Source organism: Rutilus rutilus (assembly GCF_951802725.1).
Source record: "Rutilus rutilus genome assembly, chromosome: 21".
NCBI lineage: Eukaryota > Metazoa > Chordata > Actinopteri > Cypriniformes > Leuciscidae > Rutilus > Rutilus rutilus.
Window position 1 is genome coordinate 33419061 of NC_140226.1, and position 20265 is coordinate 33439325.

General features: G+C 37.8%; 2 protein-coding genes across 4 annotated transcripts in view; one reads left to right on the top strand and one right to left on the bottom strand.

Moving 5' to 3' along the window:
• Window positions 1-3087: 3087 nt before the first annotated feature.
• On the bottom strand, window positions 3088-10190 carry bub1bb (BUB1 mitotic checkpoint serine/threonine kinase Bb). 3 transcript variants are annotated; one of them, XR_014625702.1, is made up of 10 exons: window positions 9992-10160; window positions 9217-9371; window positions 9084-9143; window positions 7982-8126; window positions 7704-7900; window positions 5773-5945; window positions 5496-5680; window positions 5270-5367; window positions 3536-4246; window positions 3088-3376 (listed from the first exon to the last, which is right to left on the bottom strand). XR_014625702.1 is itself a non-coding variant. In XM_084392904.1 (9 exons), exons 2-9 carry the CDS (start codon window positions 9354-9356, stop codon window positions 3964-3966), a joined length of 1281 nt encoding a protein of 426 aa, XP_084249030.1. In that variant the 5' UTR covers window positions 9357-9371; window positions 9992-10190; the 3' UTR covers window positions 3100-3963. The 3 variants fall into 3 exon arrangements, 1 of the variants encoding a protein (XP_084249030.1); XR_014625703.1 differs by having other exon boundaries at window positions 3099-3225; window positions 3702-4246; window positions 9992-10130; XM_084392904.1 differs by having other exon boundaries at window positions 3100-4246; window positions 9992-10190.
• A 353-nt stretch (window positions 10191-10543) lies between these two features.
• zfyve19 (zinc finger, FYVE domain containing 19) overlaps window positions 10544-20265 on the top strand; it is an 11464-nt gene continuing 1742 nt past the window's right edge. Inside the window, exons 1-10 of the mRNA XM_084393584.1 lie at window positions 10544-10773; window positions 10854-10975; window positions 11051-11104; window positions 11195-11358; window positions 12704-12846; window positions 13472-13577; window positions 13824-14036; window positions 16298-16374; window positions 17261-17362; window positions 18816-18985. Coding sequence (XP_084249710.1) covers window positions 10720-10773; window positions 10854-10975; window positions 11051-11104; window positions 11195-11358; window positions 12704-12846; window positions 13472-13577; window positions 13824-14036; window positions 16298-16374; window positions 17261-17362; window positions 18816-18985 — 1205 coding nt within the window. The 5' untranslated portion in view covers window positions 10544-10719. The remainder of the gene's footprint in view (window positions 10774-10853; window positions 10976-11050; window positions 11105-11194; window positions 11359-12703; window positions 12847-13471; window positions 13578-13823; window positions 14037-16297; window positions 16375-17260; window positions 17363-18815; window positions 18986-20265) is intronic.

The window sequence follows — 20265 nt, forward strand, 5'->3', positions numbered from 1 at the left end:
TTTTATTTATATACTTTACGTAGCTCAATGTCGCTTTACATTGTACAACATTACAATACATGTCATGTACACACCCGCACACACATTACAATCACATAAGGACACATTTTGTCACATTATTGACATATTGTCATATTGATGGTCAGGTACCGGCTCTGTTTTTACTTTTACTTGGTTGCATATTTTGACTTTTAAAGCCTGCCGTTATTGTTCTTGTAAACTTATAATAAATTAATGTAGGATAAACATTAAAAAAAGATTCTGAAAACTTCAGACACTGTTTAATTTATTTATCGACACCAGTGTAAATGTTTCTAGGTTACTTTGTTTAAAGAAACAGTTTAACATGTTCAATTTAATAAATATGACATCTGGAACTTTTTTACTATATTAATTCAAAAAGAAACATTTTAAAAGAATTCCAATAGAACGGGATAATATTTGATTCCAATATATTTTTTCAAAAATAAAAATAAAAATTAACGAATTTCTGCACTTTCTTCATTACTTCTGGACTGATGGAGCCCCACAAAAATACCACAATGATTTTTAATTCAAAGACTTAAACAATCACGACATCGACATGGTTTAGCAGGTTAATCATGACGTCATCAACTCATGAAACCAATTTTGCCGCTGACTGCACTCGCCAATATAATCAATAATAGCTTTAAAGCGTTCATCTAAAACCCAGAGAGACATTTACCTCTTAATTAGTATAACGCAGATGCCACCCATCCTCATTATGAGAACAGCTTTTTATGTAATTTAATGCTCATCAATGACAGCCAGAGAAATACATAATAACTGTAAAGGTGTTGCTAAATTCCCAATAAGCACATTGAGCTGCTCTGTAGTTAATCGTCTCTAGTGTGATTTGCTATCCTGCTATTGTCCTTTCAAAGCTTTTGTTATGCAGGGTAATTTAAGTCCATTCCTAAACAATGACACCCAATCGAGCTTTTGTCTTTTGTCTTTAGCATATTAAAGGCAGGATAGGCGATTTGTTCCAGAAACATTTTTTGTTATGCTGGTTGAAAGTCTCTTCACATCCTGATAGCAGTCATTAAGTTAAGTAAGTGTTTATATGAGGAAGGCATAGGACCATAAAATGTTCGTCCAATCATTGAATTCGGTCCGAATGATACAATGTCCTATACCTGCCTTCAGCGTATGTGTTTCCGTACCTCCGCGCACATCACGTCATCAGCGCGTCTCATGCTAGCGCGTAGACAGACGACAGTCACTGAGCAACACAAAACGAAACAGCAGCTTGACAAAGCTAACATACTGATCTACTGTTTTAGGCTAATTCTTCTTTTTCTGAGACTATAATTTAAACAGTATCTCCTAGAGTTTTCAAGCTAGAACCACCAAACTCCGACGTACGATTTTCATTGAACAGATGATCAAACCTACGAAAAGTCCCATAAACTTTCATTGAGGGGGGTCAAGACTTTTGCACAATAAGACTTATAGAGTATTCACTAGCAAAGCTTTAGGACTATCATAGGATAATGTGCTAATCATGCTAACAACATGCAAATTCATGCTAGCATCTTGCTAAATTATGTTAGCAATGTACTAATTGCATGTTAGTAACATGCTAAAACATGTTAAATCATGCTAGCCACGTTAAGTGATGTTAACAACAATGCTAAAACATGCTAAATAATGGCATCAGCCTGCTAAAACATGTTAATTAATGCTAACAACGTACTAAAACAGGCTAGCAACATGTTAATTCATGTTAGAACATATTAACAACATGTTAATTCATGCTAACAACCTGTTAAAATATGCTTATTCATGCTAGCAATGTGTTAAAACATGTTAATTCATGCTAGCAATGTCTTTTTGTCTCTTTCCATTTCACTAAATTTAAGGTTTACAAAACTTTCAAACTTTCATACGGCTTTGTCAAGCCAACATCAGTGTTTGTCCTAGCAAATTCTTCTCATCTATCTAGTTATTATTGTATTATGTACTTTGTGAGACATGAGGTAGTTTAACGCCGTCTCTCGTGACGCTTTTGCTGTGTGCGTTCATGTGCTTTGAAGGAGGCGTGGCTTTGGAGACGCTCTGAAGGGAGGGTGGGATCATATGTTTTCAAAGCTAGCTTGCTATTGCTAGGGTAAATTGCCTACCCTGCTTTTAATAGCTGATGAATGATCCTCTGTTCACTAAAACACTGAAGGCTTCAGATCTAAGGCACATTTTCTGCTGGAGAAAAGAGCGAGACAGAGCTCGTAATAAAACAAGAATCAACATCAGCTTGGCTTTAGGAGATGAAGAACTGAGGGATTTAAAATGTTGTAAAAGCGACAGAGATGATGGTATTTTTATCACTCAACAGGAGAGGAAGTGTTTTATTGAACAGATAAACTGTCATATGTATTTCTCTAACAGAGTTCACTGTAAAGCAGGATCTATTGTGACGATCATATTCATCCGCAGTCACGCAAAGCCGAAGCACAACCACAACAATGTTCATCCGCTAAATGTAGCAGTTTTGTTTTAAAGTTACATAGTGTACCTTAAAAAGAAAACTTATTTTTTATTATTAAATCCATGTTTTTTTGTTTCCACTGTAACAAGTTTAATAACAACATTAAGTAAATGAGTAAAGCAGGTCATGGCATAGTTCCATCATACTAAAGCATGCCATTCTTCCTCAGTGTGTTCCCACAGATGGACAACCCGCTGTTTTACTATTATAAACCACATTTAGAGAAATAAGAGCACTTGAAAGATAGATCTCACTAGGCAGACACTCGAACATCAGCAGCTTTTTAGAGGCTCGTTTCTGTTGACCCACATCACCCTTCAGCGCCACCTGCTGATGCATCACTGAAGTACATGTTTAGAGGTTTGTTCAAAACAGGTCAGATAATCTTAATACTGCAGTGTAACTCGCTCTGATTCACTATTATATATGTTTCTCTTTGCATTGTCTGGATATGCACTGAAACACTGCAATTATAAATTACATTCAATCCCTTTATCTTCTTCCAAGGAAACTTTGCAGCTAGTGTTGTGTGACAGCACTATAAATAAAGTACAAATGCAGTTCCTGAAGTCAAAGTACAAGAGCAATTTGATGTTATGGAATCAGCTGCATTTATTGAAGCATCAATTACCACATCTACAAGCAATGACAATATAATAAATGCTACTCTTGCAATTAGAGTTGCCAAAAGTACCGACTTCTGTATCAAGTCGGTACTGAAATAAAAAAAATGTGACGAAACCAGCATTTCCCTGCGCTGTTGAATGGATTCTTAAACCCCTCTGATTGGCTATTGTGTTCACACGCTCAACATAGATGTCTCTGATTGGCTACAATGATCAACGCTTCAAAAACATGTCTTTGACGCTCTTCATCGAGCGCTTACAGAGATACACACGGCAGCGTTTGAAAGCAGCGGATATATTAGGGATCCACTGATGGACGCCTGCTTTTAAACACTCCTGTGTGTATCTGTGTAAGCGCTCGATGAAGAGCGTCAAAGATATCATTGTTGATCATTGCAGCCAATCACAGACATATATGAGCTCGTCAACACATTGGCCAATCATATGTCGAGTGCGTGAACACAACGGCCAATCAGGTGTTTAAGAATCTGTTCAACAGCGCTCAAAATGCTAAAGGGAAATGCTGGTATCACCATTTTTTATATTTCAGTACCGAAGTCGGTAACTCCACTTGCAATATATATAAAAAAAAAAATACTGTTGCGTTACAAAAAGTATGTATATACAAAAAAAAAAATTATGTACAAGAACACAGGAACAATTATACACAAACACACATATTTGTTGTGAGCAGCTCTACAGCATTTTTAGGTGTCGTCGGCGAGTTTAAAAACATCTAGCATCTAACACTGCTGTCTGGATAGAAAGCTCTCTGCATATTCAAACACAACCTATAGGTCTCAGTTTGTATTATAGCAGGTTTGTTCTTCAGTCTGTACTGGAATCCACAGGGCTGTTGGTGTGTAGTTTGCGAGTGTGTTTCTGCCAGTAGCGCTCGGCCCGCAGCTCCTCGAAGCAGAACTCTGTGGCTCCGCTGTAGACCAGATCTCTGCAGTACATGCTCTGTTCTCGGCTCTTCCCGTCCTCCTGAGTCTGCGTCTGCATGAGCTGCTGTCGCTCCTGCAGCATCTTCATCGGCGTCTGCTCCAGTCTGCAGGGCTTCCTCGCCGACAGCACCGAGTTCACCGCAGGGTTGATCTTACACGGAGTTCTGGAGCCGGAAAAATGAGGTGAGTGCATGGAGATCATAAACATGCAAACACATGAGTGCACATCAGCTTCAGAAGAACAAGACCGATACGTAGTGGTCATTTAAAGTCAACATGAAATCAAAAGGTACTATTGTACTTTCTCTGCATGTGCAGGTCAGGGCTATTATCGCCATCCACAACTAAAACCATTAAAAAACATATGTTCGTAACGTGAAATAAGATTATTTTAGGGTAACATTTAAAATGTTCATTTAGTTTAATGTCTGCATGAACCGTAAAGTTGTGACCCACTTTACGTCAGTATCGTGACGTTTTTCCAGAGTGAAACGAGATATTGAATGTGAAAAATAGAGGGCGTGGCTTGTTTTTCCCACTGGGAATTGATTGGCTATAGAAAAGTGGGCGTTTCGTAAAAGTACGTACGGTCCGTTTTGATTTCATGCCGACTTGTACAAAAACATTAATAAAAGCTATAAGCATCTTAAAAAAAAAAAAACACTAGTTGCTAGTAAAAATGACTAAAAACACAGCAAAAATACTAAAAGTTTGACATTGAAATGCACAAATAAAAACATTTAAAATAATTATAAAAGTATATTAGTGATGCAAACTAAATAGTACATCAAATGATACCATGGACCCAAAATATGATCGTCCTCATCCTAAAAATGTATAAAGCATCTATTTATAAATGTCTAAAATATTTAGTTTCTATTAGATTACGTTGTTTTTTTTCCTACTTATAATACTGTTATATTGCTATACTGCTATTAATACATAATAGCATTTATTTTAATCAAATTTGTATTTTAATCTTATTTTGTTAATCAAATTTTTATATATTTTGATCACATCTTTTAATATAAATTATTATTTATTTTTTTACACTGTCAAACCCCTGCATTACTCCATGTTATTATACAGCCTAAAAGAACAAAAAGTTATTATAAAGGAGCACAAAGGCTTGAGGGAAATCTGCCATGTGCTGAGAGTTAATCATCAAATCCTCCAATCACACTCACACAGCGGGAGGCCGGTCGTCCTCTTCCACAAACGGCTGGAAACTGGGTTTAGGAGGCGGAACCGCGACACTGAGGCCCGATCTGGACTTCAGGGGCAACTGGAATAAAAAAAACAAACACGATCAACACTGATCTATCAGATAACGGCCTCCAGACACAAAGCTGACACTCTCTAGAACCAGTCAGGTAGCCGGTTAAACGGGTAACGCTCAACACGGACTCGCACCTTCACATTGGACCACTTCTCAGGTTTCTGTTCGTTCTCTTTGGCCCTGGCAGTAGGTGGCGCCGTCCAGATCTCAAACTTGGGTTCTTGCGGCACAGATTCGGGAGCTTTATTCTCATCAAATATCACAGGGCGACTGTTGTGTTTGGGGCCCAACGGCTGTTTAAACTGGAGCCCACGGGCATCTGTGTGTCACAGAGCACAGAGAGTGTCGTTCACACCTGTATTTATACACAGCACACATTCACAACACGTTTAAAAGAACGTGTGTACTCACATCCGGCAGATGCGTTCACTCTGTTGATGGGAACGACGGCCTTTTTCTTCCCTTTGGCTTTGAGCTCAGCCAGTGACGCTCGCTGAGGCTCTTCATCATCATCATCATCATCATCTCTTTGTTGAGCTGTCACGGATGACATCATCTGTCTGCACACTCGTGCCTGCAACGCTCTGGAGACCAACACATTTCATTATGAGGCGTGAGCTAAAGTTGATTGATTCACTTCCGTTGCAAAGATCATTAGTTATTAACTTAGGGGCCGCTAACACAACACCATTCTAACTGAAAACAGAAAAGTCTTAATGTGTTCTGTCCGTTCATTTGCACGACAACAATGTTTGGTGCTCGAGAACGCAAACCTCGAAACCGGTTCCAATGTGCAAGTTTTGAAAAACGTGTAATCTCAGTGTAAACTTAAAAACCGTGCATCTGTGAAAGCGCTGACGGCGTGCACATGCGTATTACACATTTAGTCTATAGATATGCGTGTTTGAATATATATATATGTGCGCAGGCGCGCAGTCTTTCTTTACAAATTGGCATCGCCAAATTACTTGTCCGGCCTGCATACAGAATTTTAAGTCGTTTCCGCGCATCCATGCGAACTGGAATCATTTTGACAACGTTTTATATGTACAGAGGTGGAGGGAAGGAGGCTAGTGAACACTTCATTGTCGCAGAGTGACGTTCGAAACACTGCAGTCAACATTTGCAGACCTTTTTACTTCCATTATAACATGATTTCAGATTTAAACAATATAATCAACTAGAACGACTGCAGGCCAGGACTTTATTTTATCAGAGAGGAATTTATTAGATGTGGAAAAGTGCCTTTATGTTTAGAATAAAATGCACTGATTTAATCCTTCTAAGTGTTCATTTTATTCTTTTAATAATGGAATAGTTGATTCAACCTTCAGACAAAAAATATAAAAGAAAATCTAAAAAAAATATTTTTTTTTGCATCTTATTTATTAATACAGCAGGGTTTTATGGCTCATATATTATGATACTGATATTGTGTGAATATGGCGAGAAAAGCAGCTCAGTTTTATTCAGAGGCACAAACTGAGCAAAAATATGCAATTTGATGCATATATTTATATGAACAAAAAATTTAATAAAATTCAGATGCTTGTAATGTAAATCAATGACATCTTTATAGCAGATACTGACATAAAATGATATAAATATCAGTCGTCACTATTATCTACCAATAATGTCTCCGTAAGATGATATTTAAATGCTTGTTTTTTTTTACACAGTACAACACAGAAGCGCTGTCCAGTTATACTACGTGAAAAGACTCGAGGCCCAGAGAGAAGGAAATGAATAGTGGAATAAAGTAGTTATTTTTGTTTGTTTTTTGCGCACAAAAAGTATTCTCGTCGCTTTATAAACTTAAGATTGAGCCACTGGAGTCACTTGGACTATATTAACGATGTCTTTAATACATTTTCTGGGCCAGCAAGTTATAATGCCTTAGAAGCCTATGGAGGAGTGAGCCAGCTCTCAGATTTCATAAAAAATATCTTAATTTGTGTTCTGAAGATGAACGAAGGTCTTACAGGGTTGGAACAACATGAGGGAGAGTAATTACTGACAGAATTTTCATTTTTGGGTGAACTAACCCTTTAAGGTGGATGTTTTTATAATTACACTAAAAGCCTTTTACTTGCTAAAAAAAGTGCAAACTATCAATCAGACATCAGACCTTAGAACTTAATGCATCAAATATAATACATTAGGCTTTATAGGATTCATTTTATGTTATCCATCTCAGTTTATTTGTATCGTTTCTATGTCATGTTTATTTGTACTTTATTGTAAAGCGACCTTGTATTATATAAATTAAACGTACTATTATTATTATTATTTTGAATTCATTTTAGGACAGACAGAGATGAATAGACTGGAAGTTTCCAGACCTGTGAAACGCATGAAGTTTATCTACAGGTTCTGCTCCACACTTGACACCATCCTGAAAAACCCTGTCAGCCATCTTTAAATTTCCTCTCTTCTCGTGCTCCTCGGACCAGGCGATGTAGAGAGCGGCTTGCATGGTTCCGATTCCTTGAGCTTGCATGTAGCGGAAGACGTCCATCGGGTCAGAACAACCCTCTGCCTGCAAGCAAATGGAAACAAACGAGTTAAAAACCACTATACTGATGCAATCTGAATGCTAAATGTGAGGTCTGTCACTCACAAATTCGATCCAGAGTTCAACGTAGCGAACGTCATTGTGATATTTCTTGTCGGCTGTGAAGAGCATGACCGCTCTTTCAAGAAGCACTGATAAATTACTCTCCTTTCCACCCTGTGGGAACGTCTGCTTTGTCCATTTTATGTACCTGCAGAAAAAAAATAAGAATCAGGGCTCGTACAGATCCTGTAAAATGACATTCCAGGACTTTTAAAGCACTGCTTTTTTTGGTTTTCAAGGACTATAATCTGAGATCTCACTTATCAAACAATATCTTTATTATCTTTCAACTTCTAAAAAAAGGAAGATAGATAAAAGCAAACTAATAAAACAAAATGGTACAAATAAAGTGCAGGTTTAATGGTAGAAATAAAGTTCTAACTAATCTTTCTTTATTTCTAACTAATTTTTCTTTCTCTTTCTTTCTTTCTTTCTAACTAATTTTTTCTTTCTTTCTAACTAATTTTTTCTTTCTTTCTAATTAATCTTTCTTTCTCTCTAACTAATCTATCTTTCTTTCTAACTAATCTCTTTATTTCTTTCTAACTAATCTTTCTTTCATTGAAACTAATCTCTATCTATCTTTCAAACAGATCTTTCTTTTCCTTTCTAACTAATCTGTTTCTTTTTTCTAACTATTCTTTCGAACTAATCTATCTATCAAACTTTAAACTACTTTAAACTTCAAATTACTTTAAACTTCTTCAAACTCTCTGGTCCGGTTTTCTCAAGCCAACTTAAAGTTTGTCTCAACAAACTTTTTTTTCTAGTTTATGAATATACTCCATGAATATATGATTGAACTGAAGAATGAAAGCTTGGATATTTATATGAGCAATATCCACTAATAGCCATGCAAAATGGCTCTATCTCACACGAGCTGCAGCGTTAATTTTGCGTGAAAAGATTGTTTCATCGATAAAATTAAACACTAATTTCATAATTCAAGCACTTTTCAAGTACCTTTTCATAAATATGGCTGTTTTCAAGGGTTTTCCAGGACTTAAATTTTTAAAATTTAACTTTAAGCACCTTGTACTTCAAGAAAACCCTGAAGAAAACATGATTTGCATTATCAAAAGTAAACATGCATCTGCTGCCATACCTGACCCAAACATCGAGAGGGTCGTCTCCATCATACATCCGCAGCTCAGACTCAAACGCTCTAAAAAAAAGAAAGGTAACATTGCTGAATTGTTCTGGAACATGTTTTTAGTTTGACTGAAAACCCCACTCACTGTTTCTTCTGGTTGAGGGCCGTGTGGTTCCCCTCCTGCTGCTGACTCAGGGCCTGGTGCAGGGCCGAGATGGTACGGCCTTGTCTCAAAGGCTGGATGTTTTCTTTACATAATTCCCATTCCACATCACACTCTGCCATGGCTGGGGATCCGATCTAGAAGTGGAAAAACAGATGGCACTAATGATACTGAGTGGTTATCATATTCATATACGATGGCATTTAAAGGGTCAGTTCACCCAAAAATATATAAAAAAAAAAGTTCTGTCATTAGTTACTCACCCTCATGTTAATCTAAACCTGTATGAGTTTCTTTCTTCTGTTGAACACAAAAGATGATGTTTTAAAGAATGTGGGTCACCAGACAGTTGATGGACCCCACTGACTTCCATAGTAGGCGAAAAAAAATACTGTGGGGTCCGTCAACTGATTGATTACAAACACTCTTTAAAATATCTTCCTTTGTGTTCAACAGAAGAAAGAAACTCATAACGTTACAGGTTTGGAACAACATGAGGGTGAGTAAATGATGGTGAACTATCTCTTTAAAGGTACTCTAAAGGTAAATACCATGTTCTAAAAACCAATGTATGCCCCACATATTAAAGCTCTTAAAGAAATAAAGCAGTAAATGATGGAAAATACATTAAAAGTAACATAAACAGCAGGTGAAAAAACACATTTCTGTGTTTCTCTAACGTTACCGTTTCCCCTGTTCTCTATGTTTAACGTTAACTTATACTGTCTGCAAAGTAGAGAAAACAAATATAACTTACATTTACCCAGCAGAAATCTCCTTAATATTCTTTTCTTCTTCAAAACAATCGTCGCTGTATAGTAGAGATATACAAATATGGTATTATTTCATAAATCGCTCGCTCTTGTCTTGTCTGTTTGAGTTGAAGGAGCACAAGTAGACATTTGAACAAAAACCGGAAGCGCGCCAAAGAGATCCTGATTGGACGAACCGGTCACGTGACCACGCGAGGTTCATCGACATAATAACCGCCTGTTGTTTTTTTAATTAATATATGTATTTGTGTTTTTTGTATATCTTAATAGTGATTTTATTTTTTTTATCCACATTGTTGTGCAGTATAAATCTCGTGACAGTATGAGAGCAAGCTAGAAAGTAGCTATCATGTTGCATGCTGGGAAATGAGTACATTTTAAATTTAGAGTTTTGATTGTTTTATTCATAATTATTTGTATGGTAATTTTAGGTTATATATTTAAAAGCAAATACGCCTCTGCATTATTCTGCATGTATTGTTTTTCCAATCCACTACAAGTCTCATCGCTGCAAGCAATAAAAACTACATTTCCCAACACGTCTCAGTTCTCGCAGCGCTTCCTGTATTTACGTTCTCTGATTCAAGAGAAACACAGTGGAGAGAATGCAGCTGAAATAGCGTCATACAATACAATGCATTTAATTATTATAATCTTGAGCATTTAAAGTGTCACTACAGCATGTTTCTGCGATTCCCCGAAGAATCTCACTATGGATAATCGTTGTTACTGCTGTGCATCAAAGTTCACTCTCTTCAGAAAAGAGGTTAGCGCCTATAAATACCGATAATATCATTTAAATGCCTTAATTCAAAAAGTGTTTGACTTGGTTTTGTGTTTTTGCAGTTGGGTTGTAAAAACTGTGGCCATTCTTTCTGCTCTGGGTGTCTGACATTCAATGCTGTTGTGCCAAAATATGGAAACAGCCAGCAGAAAGTCTGCAAACAGTGTTATGGAAACTTAACAAGGTCTGGAAGCCAAACACAGTTTACACTGCTATAGTATATACACTAACACACAACTGACAGGTCTTTTTTGTACAGTCCAGGCAACCAGAATGATGCTGGCAAATGGTCCCCACCTGAAAACTACAAAAAGTATGAATCTGTATCTACATATGAATTAGTATCATATGTGAAATGCCCCTGTATGCCACAGGAATAACACACATCTGTGGCGTCTTACAGGCGTGTTGCTGCTCTCGAAGCCAAACAAGCTCAGCAGAATCAGCCGCCCAGACCCGGAGGTGGAAAGAACAACACTGTGAGTCGGGTTTCAACTCGAGGACTCAGTAAAGAGGACCAGGTCATCGCAGAACGACTGAACAAGCTGAAAGAGGAAACCAAGCCCAGTAAGATCGGTCAAAATCTGCTTGATTGTTTTGTCACAAAATGTGATCAACATTTGTTATCGCCCAGTTCTAATCTGCTAATTGCACTAGAAGGTATAAACACACTATAAACATTAAAATTATGAATGCGCCGATACGATAACCGATAATCCTTTATATTTGAAAGCCGATAACCGATATATATATATATATATATAGTGTGTATTTACACCTTCTGATTGATCTCATATATGATATATATATATATATATATATATATATATATATATATATATATATATATATATATATATACACTGATATGAATTCTTTATAATTGAAAGCCGATAACAGATACATATATGATATATATGATAGAAACGATACATAGCCTACACACATACACACATCACATATATATATATACACCATACAGAGCCTTAAAAATTAAGATTCCAAAACAGAAGTTTATTAAGAATTAGAATCTTGAAGGATATTAACATGTCTTTAATACCTCTTGAGTTACAGCCATGCAAATTTTGAAAAAATAATAATTATGGCACTCCGACAGGTATATTCTATGCGATTGTGTTGATTTCTAATTTCAGCGTTATTTGATGTTCAGATATTCCTCTTTAAAAGAAAAAAGTATAATTTGTATGTAAAGTGACCAACATTTGGTGTTCGACCTCTGAAAATGTGCACAATTGACCAATTTACTCATGAAGCCGCATTGAGATCTCCATATCTCTGGGATTGATCCATCAAGGACCTTTAAAATGAAGATAACAAAATAAATGTTTGTTGTTAAGAACCAGAATCTAAAAGGATATTAAGATATCTTTAATACTTCTGGAGTTTCAAGCATTCAAACTTGAGGTTAAAAACACAAGAAGTGCTTTTTCCACATTTTCTAACGGTCACCGTTGGCATATAATGAAACAAAGATTGCTAAAGTCAACAGATTTCACTAATAGACCTACCAATCTCTGTGTAGAAATAAAATAATGATGCTGGCATCTTTCTAAAGTCATTTTTACACCCCTGTAATTTGGCTCCAAAGCTCAGGTGAAAATTGTCATTTTAACAGTGAATTCCTCATGTTTCATGACATTTAATATTTTGGTTTTGTCCTTCATTTATGTATTTCTTTCACCAGAAAAAAGTGATCAAAATCGATACATAGCCTACACACATACACACATCACATATATATATATATACACCATACAGAGCCTTAAAAATTAAGACAAAATCAAAAAGTTTAGCCGGGGACCTCTGGTTGAGTTGATGTGGAAATACCCTAATCTAAAATCTAAAAACACCTGATTCTGTGTCTCTGATATGTCTCTCTGTTCTCACGCAGAGTCCATCCCATCAGAGCAGGAGCTGGAGTCTCGTCTCGCTGCCCTGAAAACTCCGGTTCAGCCCGTGCCTTCAGATAAAGACATGGAGGAGCGTCTGGCGGCTTTACAAGGAAGACCTGCGCCCTCGCAAGCCCCACCGCCTGTAACTACGATATCTGCTTTCACTTCAAGTGCCCTTATTATGCTTTTTCGAATATATTTTTTGTAAATGTAAATGTAAAAGGTCAAAGATCAAAGATAAATTTAGTTTTTGTCTCCGAAAAGAAAGAAGTGATTCTGAACTGAAACGAGTCGTCAGTAATTTCAGTCTCACTTCCTGCTGAACCTGTCTAGGTTTGAAGCTAATTTGCATAATGCCACCCGATTGGCTGAACAGCGTCTCTTAGCTCCGCCCTCAAACACTGTAGTGTATCTGAGACTGGAAGAGTTTGGTTCGTGTTGTTCATGTCGAGAAGATGCTGTTTTCTGAGATTGATACGGTAAAATCGTTACTGTCCGTATCACTGTGTGTCAAGAGCTGAGATTCAGATATGATAATGAGCGTTTGGTTTCTGACCAATCAGAGCCGAGCAGCTCTGAGAGAGGCGGAGCTTAGAGAGACTGAATCCTTGATCGAAGCGTTTCAGACACTGAGAGAAAAGAGCTGATGCTGTAGTGGAGATTATGAGAGAATTAAAGTGTTTTTTTATCTTGGATGCATGTGAACCTGTTGTAGGAGACTTTAAAATAGCAGAACGTGTGTTTATATGGATGTTTAATGTGTGCAGGTTCATCAGCCGCCCGACAGCAGGACTCAAACAGAACAGACTAATGATCTGATCGCCCAAATGACGGAGGAAGTTGCTATTGATGACCAGTATCCATCGTCAGAGGGTATTTTGACTGAATGCATAATTTATTCTCAGTTATGAAGTTTAATCCCCCAAATTTTATGGGAAATAATGCATGTTGCTTTAATAGTGCACATTGAAATTGGTTTTACGGCACTAAATTAAAGATTAAGCCCTCATTTTGGTTAAACATTAAAGAGTTTATAAAGCAATAGGCATCTCAAAGCCATGTGACAGTGATTTTACCATGCTTACGGTCATTTTCTTTTTCTCACTTGTGTAAATACAGACGAACCGTTAAACGATCTTAATAAACAAGAGGGAGGGGGGGTGAATGAGAACGTGGATGACGGCGAGCTGTCAGTCAAACAGATGGAGGCGGAGCAAAGCCGTGTGATGGAGGAGGCCATGCAGGAGCTGAAGAAAGACAAGCGCAACGAGGAGCAGATGCGGGAGACGGCCATGAGACTCGCTGTTCTGCAGGGACTCGACCCAGAACAAGGTGCTTTACTGCTGGAGGCGATGCTCTTAGAGGGATAGGTCACACAAAAATGAAAATTAGCCCATGATTTACTCGCCCTAAAGCCGTTGTGTATATGACTTTCTTCTTTTAGCCGAATACATTCGGAGTCATATTAAAAAATATCCTGGCTCTTCCAAGCTTTATAATGGGAGTGAATGGGGGGGTGAGATTTTGAAGCCCAAAAAAATGCATCCATCATCATAAAAGTAATTCATGCGACTCCAGTGGTTAATAAAGGCCTTCAGAAGCGAAGACATGCGTCTGTGTAAGAAAAATATCCATATTTATGACTATAATAACTGGCTTCCGATAACGGCCGTACGCGAGTCTAGTTCCGGTTGGAAGAGTGACCTCTGACCTGACACATGACGAGTGACCTCTGACCTGGCAAATGACGAGGGATCTCTGACCCGACGCATGACGAGTGACCTCTGACCCGACGCATGACGAGTGACGCATGACGAGTGACCTCTGACCCGACGCATGACGAGTGACCTCTGACCCAACACATGACGAGTGACCTGACACATGACCTCTGACCCGACACATGACGAGTGACCTCTGACCCGACGCATGATCTCTGACCCGAAAAATGATGAGTGACCTCTGACCCGACGCATGACCTCTGACCCGACACATGACGAGTGACCTCTGACCCGACACATGACGAGTGACCTGTCGCATGACCTCTGACCCGACGCATGACCTCTGACCTGACGCATGACGAGTAACCTCTGACCCGACACATGACGAGTGACCTCTGACCCGACACATGACGAGTGACCTGACGCATGACCTCTGACCCGACGCATGACCTCTGAGCCGACGCATGACGAGTGACCTCTGACGCGACGCATGACCTCTGACCTGACGCAAGACGAGTGACCTCTGACCCGACGCAGGACGAGTGACCTCTGACCCGACACATGACGAGTGACCTCTGACCCGACACATGACGAGTGACCTCTGACCCGACACATGACGAGTGACCTCTGACCCGACGCAGGACGAGTGACCTCTGACCCGACACATGACGAGTGACCTGTCGCATGACCTCTGACCCGACGCATGACCTCTGACCTGACGCATGACGAGTAACCTCTGACCCGACACATGACGAGTGACCTCTGACCCGACACATGACGAGTGACCTGACGCATGACCTCTGACCCGACGCATGACCTCTGAGCCGACGCATGACGAGTGACCTCTGACGCGACGCATGACCTCTGACCTGACGCAAGACGAGTAACCTCTGACCCGACACATGACGAGTGACCTCTGACCCGACACATGACGAGTGACCTCTGACCCGACGCATGACGAGTGACCTCTGACCCGACGCATGATGATGATGTAGGAGTAGCGTAAGCTTAGGTGACAGCAGACGCCTCTCGCGGTTCAAACAAACTCTATTTGTAGGGATTTGCTTTCCTAAAGTCATCATGAAACAGAAGTTGCGCTCGTCTTTTCTTCCCTGTTGTGCCATAAATCCGAGAGAAACAAGAACAAATGTGGGCGGGGCTTGATTTTGTCTGTGGGGAATTGATTGGATGGTTGGATGGTTGTGGTCTGCTATTGGCTGATCTCATGTGAGTGACAGGTTTTTGATTCAAGATTACGATGAAGTTTATAAATAATGATTTGCACCGATAAATCATTTATAATAAACACTGCAATTGTACGTAACAAAAAAAACATCAGTTCACATGAAACACAAGACCGACGTCTGTACTGGAATGTATTTCTGAGCGAAATGAGGAAAAAAACTAGGACGGGACTTGACTGTCATATTATAACAGGAATAGCAAGTTATGACATTTGGATTAAAGATTATAATAAAAAATGTAAAAAATGATTAAAGTAAATCATGCAACAACAAAAAAGAAAATGCATGGATGAATCATTCACAATATGACCTGTAACAAGCATTATGAAAATTAATGTTCAGTTTTGATTTCATGCCAATTTAAATCAATGCTTTGGTCTTAATGTGAACGATTAATTAGTGCATTCTGAATTTCATATTCTCATCACATGTTCTCCGCCTTTGACTTTCCTTTCCTGATGAAGGCTCGTTACAGGGGAAACCACTTTACACAATCCAATCAAATCTTAATACGTAGAAATCAAACCTTTAGTTCCACTGAATATTCTCTCAGTTGAATGCATTGCGAATGATGCTTTAAATAGATGCATAATACAACAATGTTTGTGTGTGTGTGTGTGTGTGTGTTCAGTCAGACTGTCAGATTTCCAGCAGCCTGACAGTGATGAAGAGACAGAAGAAGAGGCCATCGCCAGAGTGATGAAGAAGGTCTGTCGTCTTGACGTTGAAGTTATGTTTCTCGTGATCCTAACATCCTTCTGATCTTGAACAGTAGTTTGTTGACAAGTAAATATGAATTGCTATGACCTATTTCTGAGCGAGAAGAGCTGGAATACAGACAGAGAAGAAGCTTAAATATAAGAGAGTTTTTATTCGTTTCACTGCATCATTCCCATGTTATTCTAACTAGGATCTGAAGTTCAGACGACTTTAAGTAATTAATTACATCTTAATAAAAGGGTCGTTTTTTATGTCCTTGTTGGAAAATTTGTATATTTATGATCCTAGTTGCTTTAAAAAAAAAAAAGAATAAAATAATTTTCTCTATAATTTTATAATTATAATATTTATCATTTTGATATTCTGTGGGAAAAGATACAGAATAAGTGTCTGAACTTTTGTCTGGTAGTACAACTGAAGTGTAGCGTCAACTGAGACTATTTAAAGCATTTCTGTTAATTGAAATAAAGCTGAAATAAAATAAAACTAATATTAGTCGATAAACTTAAACTAAATGAAAATTAAAAATGTAAAAATTTGTACAATAAAATTTGTACAATAAAAATAAATGTAACCTAAATAGCAATATTTAAATAATAATAATAATAATAAACTGACAAAAGCACATCATTAAATGACAATTTAACTAAATTTAACTTGAGAATTAAAAATATCAAATTAAACAGCAATTGAAAATATTAATAAAACTAAAATAACACTGTGTAGATCAGCTGACTGTGGCACTTCCCATAATAACCAGCAGAGGCCGCTCAATCCTCGAGCTCGATCTGAAGAGTTCTTTCAAGATCTGTGTGTGTGTGTGTGTGTGTGTGTGTGTGTGTGTGTGTGTCTGTTTTGTGTGTCACATGTTCAGTTATCAGAGGAGGCGACTCTAGACGAGGCCAGCGGATACAACATCCCACCAGAGCTCAGCGGCCCAATGAACCGAGAGAAGGACCCGTCCAGCAGGAGACCGGTACGTCACACACACACATCACACACACACGTCACACACACAACACATACACACACATCACACAACACACACACACGTCACACACACAACACACACACGTCACACACACAACACACACACGTCACACACACAACATCCCACCAGAGCTCAGCGGCCCAATGAACCGAGAAAAGGACCCGTCCAGCAGGAGACCGGTACGTCACACACACACACATCACACACACAACACATACACACACGTCACACACACAACACACGCACACGTCACACACACAACACACACACACGTCACACACACAACACACGCACACGTCACACACACAACACACGCACACGTCACACACACAACACACACACACGTCACACACACAACATCCCACCAGAGCTCAGCGGCCCAATGAACCGAGAGAAGGACCCGTCCAGCAGGAGACCGGTACATCACACACACGACACACACACCCATCACACACGTCACACACACAACACACGTCACACACACAGCATCCCACCAGAGCTCAGCGGCTCAGTCTGCTGTGATTGGTTGACTGCTCACAGAGGGCGGGGCAAGGAGACACTGTTCACTGTTCAGCCAATCGGGTGGCATTATGCAAATTATGCTTCAAACCTACGCAAGTTCAGCAGGAAGTGAGACTGGAGTTACTGACGTTCAGAATCACTTCTTTCTTTCAGGAGACAAAAACTCCATTTATCTTTGACCTTTGACCTTTGACCTTTTACATTCACTAACAGCCCTAATACACCCAACATGAAAGGTCATATCCGAAAAGCATAACAGAGGCACTGTGTTTCGAGGGATTTCATCTATACAAAAAGTCGCCTTTTTATGACAATTATTTTTGACATAATTATGATTTACCAAAGCATGAACCTTTATGATTTATGACATACTAGTCATAATTATCGGATAGAAAGTAAAAATTCTGAATCGAAATGATGACCTGAAAATAAATATTATTAAAGTCAAAAAGTCAAAAAGTCATAATTATGACTTCGAATCTTATCATTTTGACTTTAATGACATAATTATGATTTACCAAAGCATAATTTTTTTATTTGACCCTTTATGATATACCAGTCATAATTATTGGGATATAAAGTCATTCCACAATTCTGAAGTCATAATTATGAGATAAAAGTCACAAACAAAGTTCAGCAGGAAGTGACGATTCGCTTCAGTTCAGAATCGCTTCTTTCTTTTAGGAGACAATAACTCTATTTATCTTTGACCTTTGACCTTTTACATTCACGAACAGCCCTAATACACCCAACATGAAAGGTCATATCCGAAAAGCATAATAGAGGCACTGTATTTTGAGGGATTTCATCTATGCAAAATTTGTCAATGCAGTATTTACAGAGCAAGTGCATTTATGATCCAGTGAATGGAGGCAGAATTAAAGAAAATCTGTGTGTGTGTGTGTGTGTGTCGCAGGTCTCAGGCCAGCGTCTGCCAGCTTCTGCCTCTCAGATCCAGCGCTGTAATGATGAAGACAGTGATGAAGATGAAGATGAAGAGCTGCCGTGGTGCTGCATCTGTAACCGGGACGCCAGCATCCGCTGCCACACGTGTGACCGAGATCTGTTCTGCGCTCGCTGCTTCAGGCACGCTCACAACACACACCTTTATCATACAGACAGCTTGTGTTTAATACTTCACCTTCTTCACTTGCCCATCTCTGCCACAGAAGACAAAAGTGCATGCTGTGGTAAATTATAATAATGATGTAAAACTAAATCATGAAATGCTCAGTCATAATTATCATTTAAAGTCGAACTTGTGAGATAAAAAGTCACACTTATGACATAAAAAGTCGAATTGATGTCATAAAAACAAGATAAATTGACCTAATTATGAAAAAAAAAAAAAAAAAAAAAAAGTTGACATACAAGTTATGACATACTGAATCATAATTATGAGATAAAAAGCCATAATTATGAAATCAGGTCAAAATGATGAGATAAAAAGTTATACTTAATAAAAAGTAGAAATTGTGGAATACTAAGTCATAAAAACAAGATAAATTGACATCATTATGGGATCAAAAGTCAACATTATGACCTGAAAAAAAGTTATAGTTATGACGTACTAAGTCATAATTATGAGATAAAAAGCCATAATGATGAAATCAAGTCAAAATTATGACTTAAAAGTCGAAAAGGCGTAATTATGAGATACAAAGAAATCATGGCCTAAAAAGTCATAATTAATAAGTCATAAATATGACTTGGTCATAATTATAAACTTAGAATCTTATCATTTGGACTTTTTATGACAATTATTTTTGACATAATTATGATTTACCAAAGCATGATTTTTTTTTTTTTTTATGAACTATGACATACAAGTCATGATTATTGGATAGAAAGGCAAAATTCTAATATTCAAAGTCATAATTATGAAAAAAAAAGCATAATTATGAAATAAAAATTTGAAATGAATTTTAACATCGAATTGAAATCGAATTATAACACGTCAAAAAGTCTCATCTTATCATTTTGATTTACCAAAGCATGATTTTTTCCTTTTATGATATACCAGTCATAATTATTGGGATAAAAAGTCAAAATTCCAACATCCAAAGTCATAATTATGAGATAAAAAGGCATAATTATGAAATAAAATGTAACGTTATGACCTAAAAGTCAGTTATGACTTTTTGTTATAAATATGGCTTAATATCTCAACATTTTGACTTTTTAAAAACATAATTTTTTTTTACATAATTATTATTTACTGAAGCATGATTAAGCATAATTATGACACAAAAAGTACTGATTATGACATACTAAGTAATTATGAGATAAAAAGGCATAATTATGAAATAAAAACAACTCAGAAATATGACATAAGTCAGAAATATGAAATAAAGTCAAAATGATGA

Coding starts and splice junctions, on each gene's coding strand:
- bub1bb (XM_084392904.1), bottom strand. CDS start 9,356: ATGGCAGAGTGTGATGTGGAATGGGAATTATGTAAAGAAAACATCCAG. Junction 9,144..9,216: donor GCCCTCAACCAGAAGAAACA/GTGAGTGGGGTT, acceptor TCTTTTTTTTAG/AGCGTTTGAGTCTGAGCTGC. Junction 8,127..9,083: donor CCTCTCGATGTTTGGGTCAG/GTATGGCAGCAG, acceptor TTTTTTCTGCAG/GTACATAAAATGGACAAAGC.